At 42.9% G+C, this 27,531-nt stretch overlaps 1 protein-coding gene across 1 annotated transcript in view; it reads left to right on the top strand.

Annotated features, from left to right (window-relative positions):
* kalrnb (kalirin RhoGEF kinase b) overlaps positions 1-27,531 on the top strand; it is a gene marked incomplete at its 5' end in the record, with an annotated part of 412,121 nt that overhangs the window by 35,302 nt on the left and 349,288 nt on the right. The window contains 4 exons of the mRNA XM_056301536.1: positions 6,672-6,863; positions 18,050-18,181; positions 22,895-23,032; positions 23,653-23,745. Of these exons, the coding sequence (XP_056157511.1) occupies positions 6,672-6,863; positions 18,050-18,181; positions 22,895-23,032; positions 23,653-23,745 (555 nt within the window). The remainder of the gene's footprint in view (positions 1-6,671; positions 6,864-18,049; positions 18,182-22,894; positions 23,033-23,652; positions 23,746-27,531) is intronic.

The raw sequence follows: 27,531 nt of genomic DNA, 5'->3' as shown, positions 1-27,531 counted from the left end.
GCAGGCCCATCTGAACTGGTGTCGTCGTGTCTGGGAGGTGACCAGAGCTGCTCTGCTCCGGGTAGCTGAGCGTGCCAGTCGGGGAGCCAACCGACGCCGGTCCCCAGTGCCTACGTACCAACCAGGCCAAAGGGTGTGGCTGTCCTCGAAGGCCCTCCCGCTTCAGTCCACCGCGAAGAAGCTGAACCCCCGGTTTGTCGGGCCCTTTGAGATCAGGAAGGTTCTCAGCTCCGCGGCGGTGAGTCTGCAGCTTCCGGCTTCCTTGAAGATCCATCCCGTTTTTCATGTGTCTTGGGTTAAGCCTGTCTCCCACAGTCCTCTGATGCCTCCGGCCCCAGCTCCGCCTCCCCCTGAGATCGTGGATGGGCACCCCCAGTGGAAGGTCCACTGGCTGCTGGACGTCCGGCGCCGAGGACGGGGGTTCCAGTATTTGGTGGACTGGGAAGGCTACGGTCCGGAGGACGTAGCTGGGTCTCCCGCCAGCTCATCCTGGACCCTGGGCTGCTCACTGAGTTCCATCATTCCCATCCCGACAAGCCGGGCAAGTCGCCTGGTGGCTCCCGTGGAGGGGGGGGTACTGTTACGGCTCGCCCACCCCGCGCCGTGGCCCGCCCACCCTGCGCCGGCAGCCAATCAGCCCGTCAGGGCTGGGCTTAAGTTTGGTGGTCTCCTTGCGCCCGTTGTCAGTTCGTGCCGTAATCTCCTCGCAGTAGTGGCTACTCTTCCCTTACAGTGCTTTTCTCTCCGAGCTCACCCCAGCCCTTGGTTTATGGTTTGCCTTGCAAAGTTTCCCCGTGGAAGTATCCTGCCGTGTTCCCGTTTGGATTACCCGCGAGTTTTTTCCCTTGGACTTCCCGTTTTCTTGTCGCTTATTGCCTACCTGTGTTTGACTGTTGTACGCACAAGGAATAAAGTACGCCAGTTTCGGCTAACCCCATCTCTGTCTGGTGTCGTGCGTTTGGGGTCTTCCACAAACCCTAACATTCAGAGTATGTAAGCAGCCTAGGAATCTTGTTTCCCAAAGGTCATACTTATCTTCGGATCCGTCGAACAAAAGCTGCGGTGCCAAGGCTCCTGTTGCTCTGCTTGCCATCTTGCTAACTCGCTAATTTTACCGTGGCCTACTAGCTTGCTACACTTTTTCTTTGCTAAGCTAGCTTGTTAGCTTCATTGGCTAACGTATAATACGTAATGTAAAACTTCTTCCGAGAATATAAACACAGATTAAGAAACTCTGACATAAACGCTCACTAATCTCCAAGCTGGTCCACATAGCCTGTAGAAGTTCCGTGTAATACTACGCGTTAAACTTCTTCCAGAATGCTAGCTTGTGTCCAACTCTGCCTGGGCCCATAAGCTGTTGAGCTGGGGTGCGCAATCTCCTTGTTGTGTATGGAGGATAAGCAAAGCTTGACTCTGTTTTCTCTTTAGCCTTTAACGTTTGGCATATTTATACACGCAAATACAGCAGGTCTTGGCTCTCTACTACCAACTCTTGCAACACACACTGTCGCACACAGAGAACGTGGCGACGTCACATCTAAATGTACCGTAATACAATGAGTAAGGGCGCTATCAAATAACAACACTTAACAGGCATAGCCATGGATGCCCGCAGGAGTTCTCCCCAGGGTATTCAAACAAACAAACAACAAATGCACCATGTTTGACACTTGAATAGGCTGTAACACAACAATAGTTCCTGGTCCATCCACGGATCCATCCCTTTACGGTAGAGGCTAGTTCCCGTCGATGCAGAGAACGGTCAACTGAGCATGCGCAAGTACTCGTTGCCCCCGTTGTTTGGGTAGGTTAAGGTTAGGGTTAGGGCGGGGTTAGGGTTAAAGTTAATAAACAGACACAGAGCAGGGGCGGGTCTTCCTAGAATCCTAGCGCCTGGATGCTACGCGGGGCGTGTGGAGGCACGGTAGAGGCATTTCGCGCATGCTCAGTTGACCGTTCTCTACTCCATTTCCGTTCTCTGTATCGATGGGAACTAGCCTCTACCATCCATTTACCACGGATAAAGGTCAACGACGAGTACAGCATTACAAAGGTGAGTAATTAAGCATATATTATAGCTTAGTTTATAGCCTAGCTTGATGTTTGTAAACTTGTTGTTTTTCTTCGTAGAGTTTGTAATTACTTACCCTTGTCATTGTGGATGTAACTTGACATGTACAATTTGAAACATTTCACCCGTTTGCTGGTGGTTGCAGGTGAAAGTCCGTCGAAAATTCTGTACACGTCGTTGACATTTATCCACCGTTTATCCATTTATTTTTACATTAATGCATTGACGTTTTTATTTATCCGCCATTTTGTTGTGTCCTGTGCCTTTAAGACGTGATGACGTAGGAAGAGAGAGGGGGAGTCTACGTTGAGCTGTGGCCGTTTCTAGCATACCTCAGAGATGTTCAATAAATGACTGTTGATTAAAATACTACTTTGCTTACTTATTACCACAGTGCACACAACAATTGGCGACGAGATAATTTGGATTTACTTTTGAGTTCGGTTTTTACACACATTTATCCATTTGTTTGTCATTTATACGTTGACATTTTTTACCGCGGTCGAAACCGGAAGTCAGCGGTGTCTGTAGGGACGCCCGAACAAGCCGGAAGTAATGGGGCCTCGAACCGGCGATTTCTGTTTTGGTAGGCAACGGAATTTACCACTACGCTCCCCGAACGCCCTGTAATGGTTTACTTTAACTGTTCGGATCAGTCCAAGCAAAGTAGGTGCACGTTTTTATCATGTGTAAGGTTCCTGTTTGGATAAGAGCAGCTTGATAATGGCGGCTGGAAGACAGAGACATGAGCTAAGCTAAGTGTGCTAGCTGGTGTGGTCTGAAGTTTCAGCACCGTGTAAGAGCGGCACACTACTGCAGCAGTCAGCTGGTTGGTCAGGCTAGTTGCGCCACCGTGGTAGGCCACTTTCACACTGCATGTGTGCCTCACATCACACTGCATGTGTGCCACACTGCCACACATCACACTGCATGTGTGCCACACGTCACGCTGCATGTGTGCCACATGCCACACATCACACTGCATGTGTGCCACATGCCACACTGCATGTGTGCTACACGTCACACTGCATATGTGCCACACTGCCACACATCACACTGCATGTGTGCCACATGCCACACTGCATGTGTGCTACACGTCACACTGCATATGTGCCACACTGCCACACATCACACTGCATGTGTGCCACATGCCACACTGCATGTGTGCCACACATCACACTGCATGTGTGCCACACGTCACACTGCATGTGTGCCACACGCCACACTGCATGTGTGCCACACGCCACACTGCATGTGTGCCACACGTCACACTGCATGTGTGCCACATGCCACACTGCATGTGTGCCACACTGCCACACATCACACTGCATGTGTGCCACACGTCACGCTGCATGTGTGCCACATGCCACACATCACACTGCATGTGTGCCACACGTCACGCTGCATGTGTGCCACATGCCACACATCACACTGCATGTGTGCCACATGCCACACTGCATGTGTGCCACACGTCACGCTGCATGTGTGCCACACTGCCACACATCACACTGCATGTGTGCCACATGCCACACTGCATGTGTGCTACACGTCACACTGCATATGTGCCACACTGCCACACATCACACTGCATGTGTGCCACATGCCACACTGCATGTGTGCCACACGTCACACTGCATGTGCCACATGCCACACATCACACTGCATGTGTGCCACATGCCACACTGCATGTGTGCCACACGTCACACTGCATGTGTGCCACACATCACACTGCATGTGTGCCACATGCCACACATCACACTGCATGTGTGCCACACGTCACACTGCATGTGTGCCACATGCTACACTGCATGTGTGCCACACGTCACACTGCATGTGTGCCACTCATCACACTGCATGTGTGCCACACTGCCACACATCACACTGCATGTGTGCCACATGCCACACTGCATGTGTGCCACATGTCACACTGCATGTGTGCCACACATCACACTGCATGTGTGCCACATGCCACACGTCACACTGCATGTGTGCCACATGCCACACTGCATGTGTGCCACACGTCACACTGCATGTGTGCCACTCATCACACTGCATGTGTGCCACATGCCACACGTCACACTGCATGTGTGCCACATGCCATACATCACACTGCATGTGTGCCACACGTCACACTGCATGTGTGCCACACATCACACTGCATGTGTGCTACACGTCACACTGCATGTGTGCCACACTGCCACACATCACACTGCATGTGTGCCACACATCACACTGCATGTGTGCCACATGCCACACGTCACACTGCATGTGTGCCACACATCACACTGCATGTGTGCCACACGTCACACTGCATGTGTGCCACACATCACACTGCATGTGTGCTACACGTCACACTGCATGTGTGCCACACTGCCACACATCACACTGCATGTGTGCTACACGTCACACTGCATGTGTGCCACACTGCCACACATCACACTGCATGTGTGCTACACGTCACACTGCATGTGTGCCACACTGCCACACGTCACACTGCATGTGTGCCACTCTGCCTTGTCACCGCTCAAGTTAATGTGTCGCCGCACAGCTGAGGCCTTCGCCATCTTGTTTCCTTTTAACACTAGAACGACCGGGATTTCACTCCTACCTAAGATGACCGTGGGTAGTCAAAATGACCGCAATTTTTTAAACTTCTGTACATATGTTTGCATGTCTGTTACGAAACGACTGACACCAAAATGAAAATTTTAACAACTATAAGACTATTTTTAAACAGAGACATGGTTGAACTTGAATGGCAAAATTGAAAAAGTGAACATATTACCTGAAAAACAAAACGTCAAACACATATTGCTAATCTAACAAACATAATGTGATGTTCAGTATTAGGGGAATACACCTTTAAGGACACAGGGAATTGTGGGATAGAAAACAGAGCAGCCACGGGGAGCGGGAAGGTAGACGAGAGTCAGTCGGATGATGTGCACGTTATGCGTGGAGCGAAATAAACATGCCGAAGTTCCACAGCTAATTCAGAAACGGTGTTATCATCTGTGAGAGGGAAAAGTAGGTCATTACACATAACAAGGCCTATAAAATGTGTAATGTAAAAAAAGGACTGAAAATAAATATTGAGACAGTCTCAAACAACGACTGGAACTGAAAACTACTATAACGACCACGGGCGGTCAAAATGAGCGGTCAAAATGCCCAGTGACGGTTTTTCAACTCTGTATTCTGCCAAGATAAATACCCAATTGAGATATTAATGCACTATGCACTATGTCTGTTAAGAAACGACTGACACCAAAATTAACATTTTAACAACATGAATACTATTTTTCAAACAATTTAAAATGGCCACTGTCCAACGCCTGTAAATACTGCAAGGCATCGGTGGTAGTCATGGTGCGTCTGTAACCAGACATGTTGGCAATAATCAAAGATCAAGTGTAGACTATTTCTCTGCACTGGAGAACGTTAGTGTGTTTCTAGCAACGAACTTCATGAACGAAATGACATGACCAACACACGTCATAAATACTGACATGATGCGCACGATCACGCACAAATTAAGTGCGGTCATTTTGACTGCTCATGGTCGTTTTAGGTAGATCTTATAACTTTTTTGTGCAATTGATCTAAAACTCATTTTGATGCAAATATATGCAGTTTTAGGAGCATTCAGTGAGCGGCAGGTCTGTATCTTTTTATTCCCCACAAACTTGTTAAACTGAAAATCCAAAACGGTCAAAATGACCGTCATGGTCGTTGGCCAAGGTGAACTGAAGCGTGACGTCACTGCTGTGCGTGAGAGGGATGTCAGGTCAGGTGCCCCAGCAGACACAGTACATATTTACACATTTTGACCGTGCAATTAAAAAGTATAAATATAGCACAAGAATGGGCTGACAAGTGTTATTTTGCAGTTCCGCTTTATTGATGGATTGATTGATTGATTGATTGATTGCCAACATTAAGCGAAAAAAACAACAAAAAAATGGTATCTTTATCCCAAAATTGAAACCGAATACTTACCAGACGACCGAGTATCTGAATAGTGGGATACTCGTGTCCAGCCGTACAAATCACACACCAGCCGTCTCAGTTATAGTTTCTTTCCACAGTCAGTCAGGTTGCTCAACAGCTGACACACCCATAAGCACCTTACGTTGTTGCAATATTGTGTAGTTTTCTAAATTGTGTATTTAATGTATGAATTATGAATTAATTGTACATATTCTGTGTAGGTCATTTTTGGGATTGTGTGTCTTTATGTCCTTTGTGTTAAAGTAGAGAGAGCCAGAGCACAGGAATTTCCTTATATTCCAATACGCGATGATAAAGTTGAACTTGACTTAAAGGTGATCAACGAAAAGGATGTAGTAAGAAAGAAAGAGGTGTACATGTGAAAGAACAGAAGTGTGACGAGTGTTTCCTTTAAATGATGCCTGTTGGGGAGAGATTTCATGATGTTTCTTCACAAACGTTTGATTCCGAGCTTTCCAACATGCTAAACAGCATGTAACATGCTTCTTCTCTGTGTGTGTGTGTGTGTGTGTGTGTGTGTGTGTGTGTGTGTGTGTGTGTGTGTGTGTGTGTGTGTGTGTGTGTGTGTGTGTGTGTGTGTGTATAGAACGGCAGTGTCAATGTGGACAGTGTGGTCACTGTAGCAACACGCTTGGCAGAAGCCGGTCACTATGGGGCGGAGCGTATTGCCCAGGTGTCGTTAAGGTTACAGGAGGACTGGAAGTCTCTGACGACGGCTCTGGAGGAGCGAAGCAACGTGCTGGCCATGTCCACTGGCTTCCAACAGGGGGCAGAGCAGGTACACACCTCTCATGCATAGGGACACAACATTCATCACACAACAATACCAGGGACGGCCTGGAAAGAACAGTGACCTCATGTTAACTCTCCTTTAAACATGAAGAAGGAAGAGTGCCCTCATGTTAACTCTCTGTTAACATGGTGAAGGAACAGTGACCTCCTGTTAACTCTCCTTTATAGATGAAGAAGGAACAGTGACCTCATGGTAACTCTCCTTTATAGATGAAGAAGGGACAGTGACTTTATGTTAACTCTCCTTTATAGATGAAGAAGGAACAGTGACCTCATGTTAACTCTCCTTTATAGATGGAGAAGGGACAGTGACCTCATGTTAACTCTCCTTTATAGATGGAGAAGAGACAGTGACCTCATGTTAACTCTCTGTTAACATGGTGAAGGAACAGTGACCTCCTGTTAACTCTCCTTTATAGATGGAGAAGGGACAGTGACCTCATGTTAACTCTCCTTTATAGATGGAGAAGGGACAGTGACCTCATGTTAACTCTCCTTTATAGATGGAGAAGGGACAGTGACCTCATGTTAACTCTCCTTTATAGATGGAGAAGGGACAGTGACCTCATGTTAACTCTCCTTTATAGATGAAGAAGGAACAGTGACCTCCTGTTAACTCTCCTTTATAGATGAAGAAGGAACAGTGACCTCCTGTTAACTCTCCTTTATAGATGAAGAAGGAACAGTGACCTCATGGTAACTCTCCTTTATAGATGAAGAAGGGACAGTGACTTTATGTTAACTCTCCTTTATAGATGAAGAAGGAACAGTGACCTCATGTTAACTCTCCTTTATAGATGGAGAAGGGACAGTGACCTCATGTTAACTCTCCTTTATAGATGGAGAAGAGACAGTGACCTCATGTTAACTCTCTGTTAACATGGTGAAGGAACAGTGACCTCCTGTTAACTCTCCTTTATAGATGGAGAAGGGACAGTGACCTCATGTTAACTCTCCTTTATAGATGGAGAAGGGACAGTGACCTCATGTTAACTCTCCTTTATAGATGGAGAAGGGACAGTGACCTCATGTTAACTCTCCTTTATAGATGGAGAAGGGACAGTGACCTCATGTTAACTCTCCTTTAAACATGGAGAAGGGACAGTGACTTTATGTTAACTCTCTGTTAAGATGATGAAAGAACAGTGCCCTCATGTTAACTCTCCTTTAAACATGAAGAAGGGACAGTGACCTCATGTTAACTCTCCTTTATAGATGAAGAAGGGACAGTGACCTCATGTTAACTCTCCTTTAAACATGAAGAAGGGACAGTGACCTCATGTTAACTCTCCTTTATAGATGAAGAAGGGACAGTGACCTCGTGTTAACTCTCCTTTATAGATGGAGAAGAGACAGTGACCTCATGTTAACTCTCCTTTATAGATGGAGAAGGGACAGTGACCTCGTGTTAACTCTCCTTTATAGATGGAGAAGAGACAGTGACCTCATGTTAACTCTCCTTTAAACATGAAGAAGGGACAGTGACCTCATGTTAACTCTCCTTTATAGATGAAGAAGGGACAGTGACCTCATGTTAACTCTCCTTTATAGATGGAGAAGAGACAGTGACCTCATGTTAACTCTCCTTTAAACATGAAGAAGGGACAGTGACCTCATGTTAACTCTCCTTTATAGATGAAGAAGGGACAGTGACCTCATGTTAACTCTCCTTTATAGATGGAGAAGAGACAGTGACCTCATGTTAACTCTCCTTTATAGATGGAGAAGAGACAGTGACCTCATGTTAACTCTCCTTTATAGATGAAGAAGGAACAGTGACCTCGTGTTAACTCTCCTTTATAGATGGAGAAGGGACAGTGACCTCATGTTAACTCTCCTTTATAGATGGAGAAGGGACAGTGACCTCATGTTAACTCTCCTTTAAACATGAAGAAGGAAGAGTGCCCTCATGTTAACTCTCTGTTAACATGGTGAAGGAACAGTGACCTCCTGTTAACTCTCCTTTAAACATGGAGAAGGGACAGTGACTTTATGTTAACTCTCTCTTAAGATGATGAAAGAACAGTGCCCTCATGTTAACTCTCCTTTAAACATGAAGAAGGAACAGTGACCTCCTGTTAACTCTCCTTTATAGATGAAGAAGGAACAGTGACCTCATGTTAACTCTCCTTTATAGATGGAGAAGGAACAGTGACCTCATGTTAACTCTCCTTTATAGATGGAGAAGGGACAGTGACCTCATGTTAACTCTCCTTTATAGATGAAGAAGGAACAGTGACCTCATGTTAACTCTCCTTTAAACATGAAGAAGGAACAGTGACCTCCTGTTAACTCTCCTTTATAGATGAAGAAGGAACAGTGACCTCATGTTAACTCTCCTTTATAGATGGAGAAGGAACAGTGACCTCATGTTAACTCTCCTTTATAGATGGAGAAGGGACAGTGACCTCATGTTAACTCTCCTTTATAGATGAAGAAGGAACAGTGACCTCATGGTAACTCTCCTTTATAGATGGAGAAGGGACAGTGACCTCATGTTAACTCTCCTTTAAACATGAAGAAGGGACAGTGACCTCATGTTAACTCTCCTTTATAGATGGAGAAGGGACAGTGACCTCATGTTAACTCTCCTTTATAGATGAAGAAGGAACAGTGACCTCATGGTAACTCTCCTTTATAGATGGAGAAGGGACAGTGACCTCATGTTAACTCTCCTTTAAACATGAAGAAGGAACAGTGACCTCATGTTAACTCTCCTTTATAGATGAAGAAGGAACAGTGACCTCATGTTAACTCTCCTTTATAGATGGAGAAGGGACAGTGACCTCATGTTAACTCTCCTTTATAGATGAAGAAGGAACAGTGACCTCATGGTAACTCTCCTTTATAGATGGAGAAGGGACAGTGACCTCATGTTAACTCTCCTTTATAGATGGAGAAGAGACAGTGACCTCATGTTAACTCTCCTTTATAGATGGAGAAGGGACAGTGACCTCATGTTAACTCTCCTTTAAACATGAAGAAGGGACAGTGACTTTATGTTAACTCTCTGTTAAGATGATGAAAGAACAGTGACCTCATGTTAACTCTCTGTTAACATGGTGAAGGAACAGTGACCTCCTGTTAACTCTCCTTTATAGATGAAGAAGGAACAGTGACCTCATGTTAACTCTCCTTTATAGATGGAGAAGGGACAGTGACCTCATGTTAACTCTCCTTTATAGATGGAGAAGGGACAGTGACCTCATGTTAACTCTCCTTTATAGATGGAGAAGGGACAGTGACCTCATGTTAACTCTCCTTTATAGATGGAGAAGGGAAAGTGACCTCATGTTAACTCTCCTTTATAGATGGAGAAGGGACAGTGACCTCATGTTAACTCTCCTTTAAACATGAAGAAGGGACAGTGACTTTATGTTAACTCTCCTTCATAGATGAAGACGGAACAGTGACCTCATGTTAACTCTCCTTTATAGACGAAGAAGGAACAGTGACCTCCTGTTAACTCTCCTTCATAGATGAAGAAAGAACAGTGACCTCGTGTTAACTCTCCTTTAAACATGAAGAAGGAACAGTGACCTCCTGTTAACTCTCCTTTATAGATGAAGAAGGAACAGTGACCTCATGTTAACTCTCCTTTAAACATGAAGAAGGGACAGTGACCTCATGTTAACTCTCCTTCATAGATGATGAAGGAACAGTGACCTCATGTTAACTCTCCTTTATAGATGAAGTAGGAACAGTGACCTCATGTTAACTCTCCTTCATAGATGAAGAAGGAACAGTGACCTCATGTTAACTCTCCTTTAAACATGAAGAAGGGACAGTGACCTCATGTTAACTCTCCTTCATAGATGATGAAGGAACAGTGACCTCATGTTAACTCTCCTTTATAGATGAAGTAGGAACAGTGACCTCCTGTTAACTCTCCTTTATAGATGATGAAGGGACAGTGACCTCATGTTAACTCTCCTTTATAGATGAAGAAGGAACAGTGACCTCCTGTTAACTCTCCTTTATAGATGAAGAAGGGACAGTGACCTCGTGTTAACTCTCTGTTAAGATGGTGAAGGAACAGTGACCTCCTGTTAACTCTCCTTTAAACATGAAGAAGGAACAGTGACCTCATGTTAACTCTCCTTTAAACATGAAGAAGGGACAGTGACTTTATGTTAACTATCCTTTATAGATGATGAAGGAACAGTGACCTCATGTTAACTCTCCTTTATAGATGAAGAAGGGACAGTGACCTCATGTTAACTCTCCTTTATAGATGGAGAAGGAACAGTGACCTCATGTTAACTCTCCTTTATAGATGAAGAAGGGACAGTGACCTCATGTTAACTCTCCTTTATAGATGATGAAGGAACAGTGACCTCATGTTAACTCTCCTTTATAGATGAAGAAGGGACAGTGACCTCATGTTAACTCTCCTTTATAGATGAAGAAGGGACAGTGACCTCATGTTAACTCTCCTTTATAGATGAAGAAGGGACAGTGACCTCATGTTAACTCTCCTTTATAGATGAAGAAGGAACAGTGACCTCCTGTTAACTCTCCTTTATAGATGAAGAAGGGACAGTGACCTCGTGTTAACTCTCTGTTAAGATGGTGAAGGAACAGTGACCTCCTGTTAACTCTCCTTTAAACATGAAGAAGGAACAGTGACCTCCTGTTAACTCTCCTTTATAGATGATGAAGGAACAGTGACCTCATGTTAACTCTCCTTTATAGATGAAGAAGGAACAGTGACCTCATGTTAACTCTCCTTTATAGATGAAGAAGGGACAGTGACCTCATGTTAACTCTCTGTTAAGATGGTGAAGGAACAGTGACCTCCTGTTAACTCTCCTTTAAACATGAAGAAGGGACAGTGACGTCCTGTTAACTCTCTGTTAAGATGGTGAAGGAACAGTGACCTCATGTTACCTCTCCTTTATAGATGAAGAAGGAACACTGACCTCCTGTTAACTCTCCTTTATAGATGAAGAAGGAACAGTGACCTCATGTTAACTCTCTGTTTGAGATGAGGAAGGAACAGTGACCTCATGTTAACTCTCTGTTTAAGATGATGAAGGAACAGTGACCTCATGTTAACTCTACTTTATAGATGAAGGGACAGTGACCTCATGTTAACTCTCCTTTATAGATGAAGAAGGGACAGTGACCTCATGTTAACTCTCCTTTAAACATGAAGACGGAACAATGACCTCCTGTTAACTCTCCTTTAAACATGAAGAAGGAACAGTGACCTCATGTTAACTCTCCGTTAAAGATGAAGAAGGAACAGTGACCTCATGTTAACTCTCTGTTTAAGATGATGAAGGAACAGTGACCTCATGTTAACTCTCCTTTATAGATGAAGGGACAGTGACCTCATGTTAACTCTCCTTTAAACATGAAGAAGGGACAGTGACCTCATGTTAACTCTCCGTTAAAGATGATGAAGGAACAGTGACCTCATGTTAACTCTCCTTTAAACATGAAGAAGGGACAGTGACCTCATGTTAACTCTCCGTTAAAGATGATGAAGGAACAGTGACCTCCTGTTAACTCTCCTTTAAACATGAAGAAGAGACAGTAACCTCATGTTAACTCTCCGTTAAAGATGATGAAGGAACAATGACCTCATGTTAACTCTCCTTTATAGATGAAGACGGAACAGTGACCTCATGTTAACTCTCTGTTAACATGGTGAAGGAACAGTGACCTCCTGTTAACTCTCCTTTAAACATGAAGAAGGGACAGTGACCTCATGTTAACTCTCTGTTAACATGGTGAAGGAACAGTGCCCTCATGTTAACTCTCCTTTATAGATGAAGAAGGAACAGTGACCTCATGTTAACTCTCCTTTATAGATGAAGAAGGAACAGTGACCTCCTGTTAACTCTCCTTTATAGATGAAGAAGGAACAGTGCCCTCATGTTAACTCTCCTTTAAGATGATGAAGGAACAGTGACCTCCTGTTAACTTTCCTTTAAACATGAAGAAGGAACAGTGACCTCCTGTTAACTCTCCTTTATAGATGGAGAAGTAACAGTGACCTCATGTTAACTCTCCTTTATAGATGGAGAAGGAACAGTGACCTCATGTCAACTCTCCTTTATAGATGGAGAAGGAACAGTGACCTCATGTTAACTCTCCTTTAAACATGAAGACGGAACAATGACCTCCTGTTAACTCTCCTTTATAGATGGAGAAGGAAAAGTGACCTCGTGTTAACTCTCCTTTATAGATGAAGAAGGAACAGTGACCTCCTGTTAACTCTCCTTTATAGATGAAGACGGAACAGTGACCTCATGTTAACTCTCCTTTATAGATGAAGAAGGAACAATGACCTCCTGTTAACTCTCCTTTAAACATGAAGACGGAACATGACCTCCTGTTAACTCTCCTTTATAGATGGAGAAGGAACAGTGACCTCATGTTAACTCTCCTTTATAGATGGAGAAGGAACAGTGACCTCATGTTAACTCTCCTTTATAGATGGAGAAGGAACAGTGACCTCATGTTAACTCTCCTTTAAACATGAAGACGGAACAATGACCTCCTGTTAACTCTCCTTTATAGATGGAGAAGGAACAGTGACCTCGTGTTAACTCTCCTTTAAAGATGATGAAGGAACAGTGACCTCATGTTATCTCTCCTTTATAGATGAAGAAGGAACAGTGACCTCCTGTTAACTCTCCTTTAAACATGAAGAAGGAACAGTGACCTCATGTTAACTCTCCTTTAAACATGAAGAAGGAACAGTGACCTCCTGTTAACTCTCTTTTATAGATGAAGAAGGAACAGTGACCTCCTGTTAACTCTCCTTTATAGATGGAGAAGGAACAGTGACCTCCTGTTAACTCTCCTTTATAGATGGAGAAGGAACAGTGACCTCCTGTTAACTCTCCTTTATAGATGGAGAAGGAACAGTGACCTCCTGTTAACTCTCCTTTATAGATGGAGAAGGAACAGTGACCTCATGTTAACTCTCCTTTAAACATGAAGAAGGAACAGTGCCATCATGTTAACTCTCCTTTATAGATGATGAAGGAACAGTGACCTCATGTTAACTCTCCTTTATAGATGAAGAAGGAACAGTGACCTCCTGTTAACTCTCCTTTATAGATGAAGAAGGGACAGTGACCTCATGTTAACTCTCTGTTAAGATGGTGAAGGAACAGTGACCTCCTGTTAACTCTCCTTTAAACATGAAGAAGGGACAGGGACCTCCTGTTAACTCTCTGTTAAGATGGTGAAGGAACAGTGCCCTCATGTTACCTCTCCTTTATAGATGAAGAAGGAACACTGACCTCCTGTTAACTCTCCTTTATAGATGAAGAAGGAACAGTGACCTCATGTTAACTCTCTGTTTAAGATGAAGAAGGAACAGTGACCTCGTGGTAACTCTCTGTTTAAGATGATGAAGGAACAGTGACCTCATGTTAACTCTCCTTATAGATGAAGGGACAGTGACCTCATGTTAACTCTCCTTTATAGATGAAGAAGGGACAGTGACCTCATGTTAACTCTCCTTTAAACATGAAGATGGAACAATTACCTCCTGTTAACTCTCCTTTATAGATGAAGAAGGAACAGTGACCTCATGTTAACTCTCCTTTAAAGATGAAGAAGGAACAGCGACATCCTGTTAACTGTCCTTTAAACATGAGGAAGGGACAGTGACCTCATGTTAACTCTCCTTTAAACATGAAGACGGAACAATGACCTCCTGGTAACTCTCCTTTATAGATGAAGAAGGAACAGTGACCTCCTGATAACTCTCCTTTATAGATGGAGAAGGAACAGTGACCTCCTGTTAACTCTCCTTTATAGATGGAGAAGGAACAGTGACCTCATGTTAACTCTCCTTTAAACATGAAGAAGGAACAGTGCCCTCATGTTAAATCTCCTTTATAGATGATGAAGGAACAGTGACCTCATGTTAACTCTCCTTTATAGATGAAGAAGGAACAGTGACCTCATGTTAACTCTCTGTTAACATGGTGAAGGAACAGTGACCTCCTGTTAACTCTCCTTTAAACATGAAGAAGGGACAGTGACCTCATGTTAACTTTCTGTTAACATGGTGAAGGAACAGTGACCTCCTGTTAACTCTCCTTTAAACATGAAGAAGGGACAGTGACCTCCTGTTAACTCTCTGTTAAGATGGTGAAGGAACAGTGCCCTCATGTTAACTCTCCTTTATAGATGAAGAAGGAACAGTGACCTCCTGTTAACTCTCCTTTATAGATGAACAAGGAACAGTGACCTCATGTTAATTGTCTGTTTAAGATGATGAAGGAACAGTGACCTCCTGTTAACTCTCCTTTAAACATGAAGACGGAACAATGACCTCCTGTTAACTCTCCTTTATAGATGGAGAAGGAACAGTGACCTCATGTTAACTCCTTTAAACATGAAGACGGAACAATGACCTCCTGTTAACTCTCCTTTATAGATGGAGAAGGAACAGTGACCTCATGTTAACTCCCCTTTAAACATGAAGACGGAACAATTACCTCTTGTTAACTCTCCTTTATAGATGGAGAAGGAACAGTGACCTCATGTTAACTCTCCTTTATAGATGGAGAAGGAACAGTGACCTCATGTTAACTCTCCTTTCAACATGAAGACGGAACAATTACCTCTTGTTAACTCTCCTTTATAGATGAAGAAGGAACAGTGACCTCATGTTAACTCTCCTTTAAACATGAAGACGGAACAATTACCTCTTGATAACTCTCCTTTATAGATGGAGAAGGAACAGTGACCTCATGTTAACTCTCCTTTATAGATGGAGAAGGAACAGTGACCTCATGTTAACTCTCCTTTAAACATGAAGACGGAACAATGACCTCCTGTTAACTCTCCTTTATAGATGGAGAAGGAACAGTGACCTCGTGTTAACTCTCCTTTATAGATGAAGAAGGAACAGTGACCTCCTGTTAACTCTCCTTTATAGATGATGAAGGAACAGTGACCTCATGTTAACTCTCCTTTATAGATGAAGAAGGAACAGTGGCCTCCTGTTAACTCTCCTTTATAGATGAAGACGGAACAGTGACCTCATGTTAACTCTCCTTTATAGATGAAGAAGGAACAGTGACCTCCTGTTAACTCTCCTTTAAACATGAAGACGGAACAATGACCTCCTGTTAACTCTCCTTTATAGATGGAGAAGGAACAGTGACCTCATGTTAACTCTCCTTTATAGATGGAGAAGGAACAATGACCTCATGTTAACTCTCCTTTATAGATGGAGAAGGAACAGTGACCTCATGTTAACTCTCCTTTAAACATGAAGACGGAACAATGACCTCCTGTTAACTCTCCTTTATAGATGGAGAAGGAACAGTGACCTCGTGTTAACTCTCCTTTAAAGATGATGAAGGAACAGTGACCTCATGTTAACTCTCCTTTATAGATGAAGAAGGAACAGTGACCTCCTGTTATCTCTCCTTTAAACATGAAGAAGGAACAGTGACCTCATGTTAACTCTCCTTTAAACATGAAGACGGAACAATGACCTCGTGTTAACTCTCCTTTAAACATGAAGAAGGAACAGTGACCTCCTGTTAACTCTCCTTTATAGATGAAGAAGGGACAGTGACCTCATGTTAACTCTCCGTTAAAGATGATGAAGGAACAGTGACCTCCTGTTAACTCTCCTTTATACACTACCGTTCAAAAGTTATGGATCACCCAAACAATTTTGTGTTTTCCATGAAAAGTCACACTTATTCACCACCATATGTTGTGAAATGAATAGAAAATAGAGTCAAGACATTGACAAGGTTAGAAATAATGATTTGTATTTGAAATAAGATTTTTTTTACATCAAACTTTGCTTTCGTCAAAGAATCCTCCATTTGCAGCAATTACAGCATTGCAGACCTTTGGCATTCTAGCTGTTAATTTGTTGAGGTAATCTGGAGAAATTGCACCCCACGCTTCCAGAAGCAGCTCCCACAAGTTGGATTGGTTGGATGGGCACTTCTTTGAGCAGATTGAGTTTCTGGAGCATCACATTTGTGGGGTCAATTAAACGCTCAAAATGGCCAGAAAAAGAGAACTTTCATCTGAAACTCGACAGTCTATTCTTGTTCTTAGAAATGAAGGCTATTCCATGCGAGAAATTGCTAAGAAATTGAAGATTTCCTACACCGGTGTGTACTACTCCCTTCAGAGGACAGCACAAACAGGCTCTAACCAGAGTAGAAAAAGAAGTGGGAGGCCGCGTTGCACAACTGAGCAAGAAGATAAGTACATTAGAGTCTCTAGTTTGAGAAACAGACGCCTCACAGGTCCCCAACTGGCATCTTCATTAAATAGTACCTGTTAGAGCCTGTTTGTGCTGTCCTCTGAAGGGAGTAGTACACACCGGTGTAGGAAATCTTCAATTTCTTAGCAATTTCTCGCATGGAATAGCCTTCATTTCTAAGAACAAGAATAGACTGTCGAGTTTCAGATGAAAGTTCTCTTTTTCTGGCCATTTTGAGCGTTTAATTGACCCCACAAATGTGATGCTCCAGAAACTCAATCTGCTCAAAGAAGTGCCCATCCAACCAATCCAACTTGTGGGAGCTGCTTCTGGAAGCGTGGGGTGCAATTTCTCCAGATTACCTCAACAAATTAACAGCTAGAATGCCAAAGGTCTGCAATGCTGTAATTGCTGCAAATGGAGGATTCTTTGACGAAAGCAAAGTTTGATGTAAAAAAAATCTTATTTCAAATACAAATCATTATTTCTAACCTTGTCAATGTCTTGACTCTATTTTCTATTCATTTCACAACATATGGTGGTGAATAAGTGTGACTTTTCATGGAAAACACAAAATTGTTTGGGTGATCCCAAACTTTTGAACGGTAGTGTAGATGAAGAAGGGACAGTGACCTCATGTTAACTCTCCTTTATAGATGAAGAAGGAACAGTGACCTCATGTTAACTCTCCTTTATAGATGAAGAAGGGACAGTGACTTTATGGTAACTCTCCGTTTAAGATGATGAAGGAACAGTGACCTCATGTTAACTCTCCTTTATAGATGATGAAGGAACAGTGACCTCATGTTAACTCTCCTTTATAGATGAAGAAGGGAAAATACGTGTGACATATTAAGGACAGGATGCTGTGTTGCTGTAAAGCCCCTTTAGACAAATTTGTAATTTGTGATATTGGGCTATACAAATCTCTCTCTCTCTCTCTCTCTCTCTCTCTGTAGTTCCTGGGGCGAGTGGAGGGGTGGGTGGAGGCATGTGGTGAGGGGTCGTTGCCATTAGCGATGACCGACCTAGAGAGTTCCATTCAGAAACACCAGGAACTCTATGAGGAGATCTCTGCTGCATACACCCAGGTCTGTCTGTGTTTCTGTCTGTGTGTCTGTGTGTCCATCTGTCTGTCTCTCTGTGAGTCTGTCTGTCTGTCTGCCTGTTCCATCCATGTGTGTCTGTCCGTCTGTGTATCTGTCTGTTCATCTGTCAACCTGCCTGTCTGTTAATCTGTCTGTCTGTCTGTTCGTCTGTCCATGTGTCTGTCTGTCTGTCTGTCTGTCTGTCTATCTGTGTGTGTGTATGTATTTGTGTGTCTGTCCATCAGTAGAATTAATGTGTTTTATCGTGATGATAAAACAGTCGTCTGTACTGATAACATGGGAAATGGTTTATGTCAGTAGAATTAGATGTGTTTTATCGTTATGGTAAAACAGTCGTCTGTACTGATAACATGGGAAATGGTTTATGTCAGTAGAATTAATGTGTTTTATCGTGATGATAAAACAGTCGTCTGTACTGATAACATGGGAAATGGTTTATGTCAGTAGAATTAGATGTGTTTTATTGTGATGGTAAAACAGTCGTCTGTACTGATAACATGGGAAATGGTTTATGTCAGTAGAATTAAATGTGTTTTATCGTGATGATAAAACAGTCATCTGCACTGATAACATGGGAAATGGTTTATGTCAGTAGAATTAATGTGTTTTATCGTGATGATAAAACAGTCGTCTGTACTGATAACATGGGAAATGGTTTATGTCAGTAGAATTAAATGTGTTTTATCGTGATGATAAAACAGTCGTCTGTACTGATAACATGGGAAATGGTTTATGTCAGTAGAATTAAATGTGTTTTATCGTGATGATAAAACAGTCGTCTGTACTGATAACATGGGAAATGGTTTATGTCAGTAGAATTAGATGTGTTTTATCGTGATGATAAAACAGTCGTCTGTACTGATAACATGGGAAATGGTTTACGTCAGTAGAATTAGATGTGTTTTATCGTTATGGTAAAACAGTCGTCTGTACTGATAACATGGGAAATGGTTTATGTCAGTAGAATTAGATGTGTTTTATCGTGATGATAAAACAGTCGTCTGTACTGATAACATGGGAAATGGTTTACGTCAGTAGAATTAGATGTGTTTTATCGTTATGGTAAAACAGTCGTCTGTACTGATAACATGGGAAATGGTTTATGTCAGTAGAATTAGATGTGTTTTATCGTGATGGTAAAACAGTCGTCTGTACTGATAACATGGGAAATGGTTTATGTCAGTAGAATTAAATGTGTTTTATCGTGATGATAAAACAGTCGTCTGTACTGATAACATGGGAAATGGTTTATGTCAGTAGAATTAGATGTGTTTTATCGTGATGATAAAACAGTCGTCTGTACTGATAACATGGGAAATGGTTTACGTCAGTAGAATTAGATGTGTTTTATCGTTATGGTAAAACAGTCGTCTGTACTGATAACATGGGAAATGGTTTACGTCAGTAGAATTAGATGTGTTTTATTGTGATGATAAAACAGTCGTCTGTACTGATAACATGGGAAATGGTTTATGTCAGTAGAATTAGATGTGTTTTATTGTGATGATAAAACAGTCGTCTGCACTGATAACATGGGAAATGGTTTATGTCAGTAGAATTAAATGTGTTTTATCGTGATGATAAAACAGTCGTCTGTACTGATAACATGGGAAATGGTTTATGTCAGTAGAATTAGATGTGTTTTATCGTGATGGTAAAACAGTCGTCTGTACTGATAACATGGGAAATGGTTTACGTCAGTAGAATTAGATGTGTTTTATTGTGATGGTAAAACAGTCGTCTGTACTGATAACATGGGAAATGGTTTACGTCAGTAGAATTAGATGTGTTTTATTGTGATGATAAAACAGTCGTCTGTACTGATAACATGGGAAATGGTTTATGTCAGTAGAATTAGATGTGTTTTATTGTGATGATAAAACAGTCGTCTGTACTGATAACATGGGAAATGGTTTATGTCAGTAGAATTAGATGTGTTTTATCGTGATGGTAAAACAGTCGTTTGTACTGATAACATGGGAAATGGTTTACGTCAGTAGAATTAGATGTGTTTTATCGTGATGATAAAACAGTCGTCTGTACTGATAACATGGGAAATGGTTTATGTCAGTAGAATTAGATGTGTTTTATTGTGATGGTAAAACAGTCGTTTGTACTGATAACATGGGAAATGGTTTATGTCAGTAGAATTAGATGTGTTTTATTGTGATGGTAAAACAGTCGTTTGTACTGATAACATGGGAAATGGTTTACGTCAGTAGAATTAGATGTGTTTTATCGTGATGAGAAAACAGTCGTCTGTACTGATAACATGGGAAATGGTTTATGTCAGTAGAATTAGATGTGTTTTATTGTGATGATAAAACAGTCGTCTGTACTGATAACATGGGAAATGGTTTACGTCAGTAGAATTAGATGTGTTTTATTGTGATGGTAAAACAGTCGTCTGTACTGATAACATGGGAAATGGTTTATGTCAGTAGAATTAGATGTGTTTTATTGTGATGATAAAACAGTCGTCTGTACTGATAACATGGGAAATGGTTTACGTCAGTAGAATTAGATGTGTTTTATTGTGATGGTAAAACAGTCGTCTGTACTGATAACATGGGAAATGGTTTATGTCAGTAGAATTAGATGTGTTTTATTGTGATGATAAAACAGTCGTCTGTACTGATAACATGGGAAATGGTTTATGTCAGTAGAATTAGATGTGTTTTATCGTGATGATAAAACAGTCGTCTGTACTGATAACATGGGAAATGGTTTATGTCAGTAGAATTAGATGTGTTTTATTGTGATGGTAAAACAGTCGTCTGTACTGATAACATGGGAAATGGTTTATGTCAGTAGAATTAGATGTGTTTTATCGTGATGATAAAACAGTCGTCTGTACTGATAACATGGGAAATGGTTTATGTCAGTAGAATTAGATGTGTTTTATCGTGATGGTAAAACAGTCGTCTGTACTGATAACATGGGAAATGGTTTATGTCAGTAGAATTAGATGTGTTTTATTGTGATGGTAAAACAGTCGTTTGTACTGATAACATGGGAAATGGTTTACGTCAGTAGAATTAGATGTGTTTTATCGTGATGAGAAAACAGTCGTCTGTACTGATAACATGGGAAATGGTTTATGTCAGTAGAATTAGATGTGTTTTATTGTGATGATAAAACAGTCGTCTGTACTGATAACATGGGAAATGGTTTATGTCAGTAGAATTAGATGTGTTTTATTGTGATGGTAAAACAGTCGTCTGTACTGATAACATGGGAAATGGTTTATGTCAGTAGAATTAGATGTGTTTTATCGTGATGGTAAAACAGTCGTCTGTACTGATAACATGGGAAATGGTTTATGTCAGTAGAATTAGATGTGTTTTATTGTGATGATAAAACAGTCGTCTGTACTGATAACATGGGAAATGGTTTACGTCAGTAGAATTAGATGTGTTTTATTGTGATGGTAAAACAGTCGTCTGTACTGATAACATGGGAAATGGTTTACGTCAGTAGAATTAGATGTGTTTTATCGTGATGGTAAAACAGTCGTCTGTACTGATAACATGGGAAATGTTTTATGTCAGTAGAATTAGATGTGTTTTATTGTGATGGTAAAACAGTCGTCTGTACTGATAACATGGGAAATGGTTTATGTCAGTAGAATTAGATGTGTTTTATTGTGATGGTAAAACAGTCGTCTGTACTGATAACATGGGAAATGGTTTATGTCAGTAGAATTAGATGTGTTTTATCGTGATGATAAAACAGTCGTCTGTACTGATAACATGGGAAATGGTTTACGTCAGTAGAATTAGATGTGTTTTATCGTTATGATAAAACAGTCGTCTGTACTGATAACATGGGAAATGGTTTATGTCAGTAGAATTAGATGTGTTTTATTGTGATGATAAAACAGTCGTCTGTACTGATAACATGGGAAATGGTTTATGTCAGTAGAATTAGATGTGTTTTATCGTGATGATAAAACAGTCGTCTGTACTGATAACATGGGAAATGGTTTACGTCAGTAGAATTAGATGTGTTTTATCGTTATGATAAAACAGTCGTCTGTACTGATAACATGGGAAATGGTTTATGTCAGTAGAATTAGATGTGTTTTATTGTGATGATAAAACAGTCGTCTGTACTGATAACATGGGAAATGGTTTATGTCAGTAGAATTAGATGTGTTTTATCGTGATGGTAAAACAGTCGTCTGTACTGATAACATGGGAAATGGTTTACGTCAGTAGAATTAGATGTGTTTTATCGTTATGGTAAAACAGTTGTCTGTACTGATAACATGGGAAATGGTTTATGTCAGTAGAATTAGATGTGTTTTATCGTGATGGTAAAACATTCGTCTGTACTGTCGCATGTCTGTGGCTTCATCTGCTTTCGTATTCAAATACATCAAAGTTTGCTTTGAAACTTGTAATCATATCACCTTGAAAACTTCAGCTGCTTTCTATTAATTAATACTTTTATCAGTAAAATACCCCCAATACTACTTTAATTGAAGAAATATTTCTAATACTACTAATATTTTAATTGATGAAATACTTCTAATACTATGAATACTCGTTAAAATATTTCCGCGTTTGGGCAGCAACTTTTCAGTAGGAGGCTGGACCGACCAATCTGATTGGCTCCAGTTCTTACCTGTTGTGTACTTGTGTGTGTACTTGTGTGTGTGTGTGTGTGTGTGTGTGTGTGTGTCTGTCTCAGGTCAGTGAGAGTGGAAAGGCTCTGCTGGAGGTTTTACAGCGCTGTCCAGCTGCATCAGAACCTAATGACTCCAACACAAAGCCTGACTTCACCACTGCCGCGCACGGCATTATGGGGGTTCTACACCAAGTCCTGCAGGTACCACTTTTCCTGTCTGACTGACTCTCTGTGTGTGTTGGGGGGGGGGCGGTGAGTGGTGTGTATATGTGTGTGTGATGTGTGAGTGGTGTGTATATGTGTGTGTGATGTGTGAGTGGTGTGTATATGTGTGAGTGTGTGTGGCGAGGAGTGTGTATATATATGTGTATATGTGTGTATGAGTGGTGTGTATATGTTTGAGTGTGTGTGAGTGGTGTGTATATGTGTGTGTGAGTGGTGTGTATATGTGTGAGTGTGTGAGTGGTGTGTATATGGGTGTGAGTGTCTGTCTGTGTGTGGGGTGTGAGTGTCTGTGTGTGTGTGGGATGTGAGTGGTGTGTATATGTGAGTGTGTATATGAGTGTGTGTGTGTGAGTGTGTTTGTATATGGGTGTGAGTGTCTGTGTGTGTGTGTGTGTGTGTGTGTGTGTGTGTGTGTGGGGTGTGAGTGTCTGTGTGTGTGTGGGATGTGAGTGTGTGTGTGAGTGGTGTGTATATGGAGTGTGTATATGGGTGTGTCTGAGTGGTGTGTATATGGGTGTGTGTGTGTGTGTGTGTGTCTGTGTGTGTGTGTGTGTGTGTGTGTGACTGAGTGCTGATGAAGTGTGTTGCCCCTACAGGGGCACCATGAGCTGGAGGGGGCGTGGCAGCACCGTAAGCTGCGCCTTCACCAGCGCCTTCAGCTCTGTGTATTCCAACAAGACGTCAGACAGGTACACACACACACACATATACACACATATACACACACACAAGAACACACACAAGTACACACATATACACACCACACACACATATACACACCACTCACACACCACACACACATATACACACCACTCACACACACACACACATATACACACCACTCACACACACATATACACACACATCACACACGTATACACACTACTCACAAACACACACTCACACATATACCCACACACCACACACACACATATAAAACACATCACGCACACGTCCGATTTGGTGACGCCAGCTCGGACTGTGAGGAATCTGGGTGTGATCCTGGACGACCAACTGTCGTTTGCTGCAAACGTTGCATCGGCTGCTCGCTCCTGCAGATTTCTCCTCTATAACATCAGGAGGAGTCGCCCATTCCTCACCGACGAGACGGCACAGGTGCTCATCCAGGCTCTGGTCATCTCCCGGCTGGACTACGGCAACTTTCTCCTTGCTGGTGCCCCGGCGTCGGCCATCAGACCTCTGGAGCTTGTTCAGAAAGCTGCAGCTCGTCTGGTGTTCACCCGCCCTAAGTTCTCCCACACAACTCCCCTTCTCATGTCCCTACACTGGCTCCCAGGAGCTGCTCCCATCCAGTTTAAGTCTCTGGTGCTAGCCTACAGGGCAGTGAAAGGAACAGCTCCTTCCTATCTCCAGGCCATGATCAAGCCCTACACCCCCCGCCCGACCACTTCGCTCTGCCTCGGGATGCCTGGTTGCCCCGTTGCTCGGAGGCCCCTGCTGCCGATCGACCCGGTCACGGCTCTGTTCTGTCCTGGCCCACAGTGGTGGAAAGAACTCCCCACTGATGTCAGGACAGCGGAGTCACTGCCCGTCTTTCGGCGCAGGTTGAAAACTCACCTCTTCAAGAACTACTACCCTGTTACTTGTTCTTAGCACTTAATTGTATTCACTCATTATATATAAAAGAAAAAATCTCTTTCTTACACTTTTACTTCAGCACTGGTTTTGCTCTTAGACGCTTGTTTAGATGCACTTATGACCTCTGATGACTAGTAGTTCTCCTGATTTCCTACATTAAATGTTCTTATTGTAAGTCACTTTGGATAAAAGCGTTGCCTAAATGACTATAATGTAATGTAATGTAATCACCCACACATATACACACACATCACACAATGTGCATCTTAACTTCTGGAGTGATTCTGAATTGCTGGTTCATCTAGAATAGAGTAAGTATCATCTTTCTTACTTAACAAGTTGCTATTAGTCTTATTCCAGCTGCTTGAGTATTAGTCCTTTTGTTTATACATCTGCTGCTGGTTCCTAGTGGGATCTTATTCTAGCTGTAGCTGTCTTATTCTATTTACTTACTTGTCTTATTTACTTATTCTAGCTGTAGTTGTTTTTCACCTAGTGTGTCCTTAAATATGTCTTGTTGCCTAGCTGTTTTTATCCTTTTAGCTAATACATATATTCCTTGATAACTTGCTGTTTACAGTTTCAATACTATTGTGTGAGGTTTGATAGAGTTTTACATAAGTGACCAGTTTCTGGGCAATAGGCCTCTTTTCAGTGTACCTCTTTGGCCAATTGGGTGTTAAGTGGCCTGGGTGTGGCCTGCACTCATGGCAGACAATTAGCAATCAGTGTTCTTTAAATCACTGCTGCTACTTGGAAGCGTCAGGCAAACAAGCCAAGGGCAAACAGGTCTAGGTTGAACGAAGGCTAGAGTGAACAAAGGCAAGCGCAACTTTTTCAAGCCAAGACTTCGTCAAGCACGGACTGCTCTTTTTAGATCTGGTCAGTCATCTGTATTTTGTGTACCTAGTATAGACTATGCATTTCCTTCGCATTCCTGTCCTTTCCTCTTGCCAGGGCTGGCATAGACGTTGGGTCACTCCTAGGTGCTGTGACCCTACCAATCTCATCTATCCCACTCTCTCCACTCACGCTGAGCAAGTGGTGACGGGAGGGCTCTTGAATTGCCAGTCTGTGTTGCTGAAAGCTGAGTTTATCTCAGGCTACGTATCCTTGCTCTCCCTCAACTTCCTTGCTCTAACTGAGACCTGGATCACGCCAGAAAACACTACCACACCCGCAGCTCTGTCTGATGTGTACTCTTTTTCTCACACTCCCAGAGCTGGGAGGCGGGGTGGTGGTACTGGCCTGCTAATCTCCCTGAAATGGAAATACTCTCTTGTTTCCATTCCACAATTTTCTCCGCCCTCTTTTGAATTTCATGCTGTTACTGTCTCTTATCCAGTCAAACTCACCATTGTGGTTATGTACCGCCCACCAGGCCCCATTGGTGAGTTTCTGGAGGAGCTTGACACACTTGTCTCGCACTACCCTGTTGATGACTGCACTTATCCTTCTCGGTGACTTCAACATCCACACTAACAAGCTGGATCCTCTTTTCTCTTTCCTCTCCTCCTTTGCCTTCACCTCTCACCCCCTCCTCCTACCCACAAGGCCGGCAACCAGCTGGACCTTATCTTTACTAGACACTGTCCTGTTTCCAATCTCTCTGTTACTCCCCTCCAGCTCTCTGACCACTATTTCATGTCCTACTCTCTTTCCCTCTCTTCACCCCCCTCAGCCCCTCCCACCACCCACATGGTTTCCACCTGTAGACACCTCTGCTCTCTCTCCGCCACTGATCTTTCTTCCTCTGTTACCTCTATTCTCCCTACACCTGAATCTTTCTCTCTCCTACCCACTGACACTGCTACTGATCTTTTTCTCTCTACCCTCACCTCTTCTCTGGACAATCTCTGTCCCCTCACCTCCAGGCCTGCACATCCAACTCCACCTGCCCCTTGGCTGACCAACTCAGTACGTACTGAGAGACGGAGCCTGAGAGTGACAGAGCACAAATGGAGAAAAGGCAAACTCCCAGAGGACCTTCTCAACTTCCAATCTCTTCTTTCCGCTTTCTCCTTCTCCCTTTCTGCTGCTAAGGCTGCCTTCTATCGCTCTAAAATCCTATTCTCTGCCTCTAATCCTAAGAAACTCTTTGAAACCTTCTCTACACTTCTTCAACCCCCAGCTCCTCCTCCTACTTCCTCCCTTCTCCCTGGTGACTTCGTCAACTTCTTTGACAAGAAGGTAAACGACATCAGATCCTCCTTTTCTCACCACCTGGTTAGTGCTGCTTGCTCTATCCCACCTCTGCACCCTCCTTCACCTCTCCACGTCCCACCCTATCCCACCTCATTCCCCTCTCCCCCGATGAGGTTCTAAACCTCATCCCATCCAGTCGCCCCACCACATGCTCCCTTGAGCCAGTCCCCTCCCCTCTTCTTCAGTCTATAGCGCCTGAACTCCTTCCCTATCTAACCCACCTCATCAGCACCTCACTCCAGGCAGGATGCTTTCCATCTGCCCTCAAGACTGCTAGAGTCACCCCCCTTCTCAAGAAACCATAACTTAACCCGTCTGACGTCAAAAACTATGGACCAGTTTCCCTTCTACCCTTTCTATCCAAAACTTTCAAACGTGCTGTCTTTAACAAACTTTCTTTGTACCTCCACCAGAATAACCTCCTGGACCCCAACCAGTCTGGGTTCAGGGTGGGTCACTCGACAGAGACGGCCCTCCTTGCAGTGACAGAATCGCTGCACTCTGCGAGAGCAAACTCTCTCTCCTCTGTTCTGATACTCCTGGACCTGTCAGCTGCGTTCGACACAGTGAACCACCAGATCCTCCCCTCTACCCTCGAGGGGCTGGGTGTCACAGGCTCTGCACTCTCAATGTTTGCAACCTACCTAACGGGTCGCTCCTACCAGGTGACA

The sequence above is a fragment of the Lampris incognitus genome, chromosome 21 (genome assembly GCF_029633865.1).
Source record: "Lampris incognitus isolate fLamInc1 chromosome 21, fLamInc1.hap2, whole genome shotgun sequence".
In the NCBI taxonomy this organism is placed as follows: Eukaryota; Metazoa; Chordata; class Actinopteri; order Lampriformes; family Lampridae; genus Lampris; species Lampris incognitus.
Note: the sequence above shows the minus strand (reverse complement) of the source record. Positions and strands in the feature narration are given on the sequence as shown.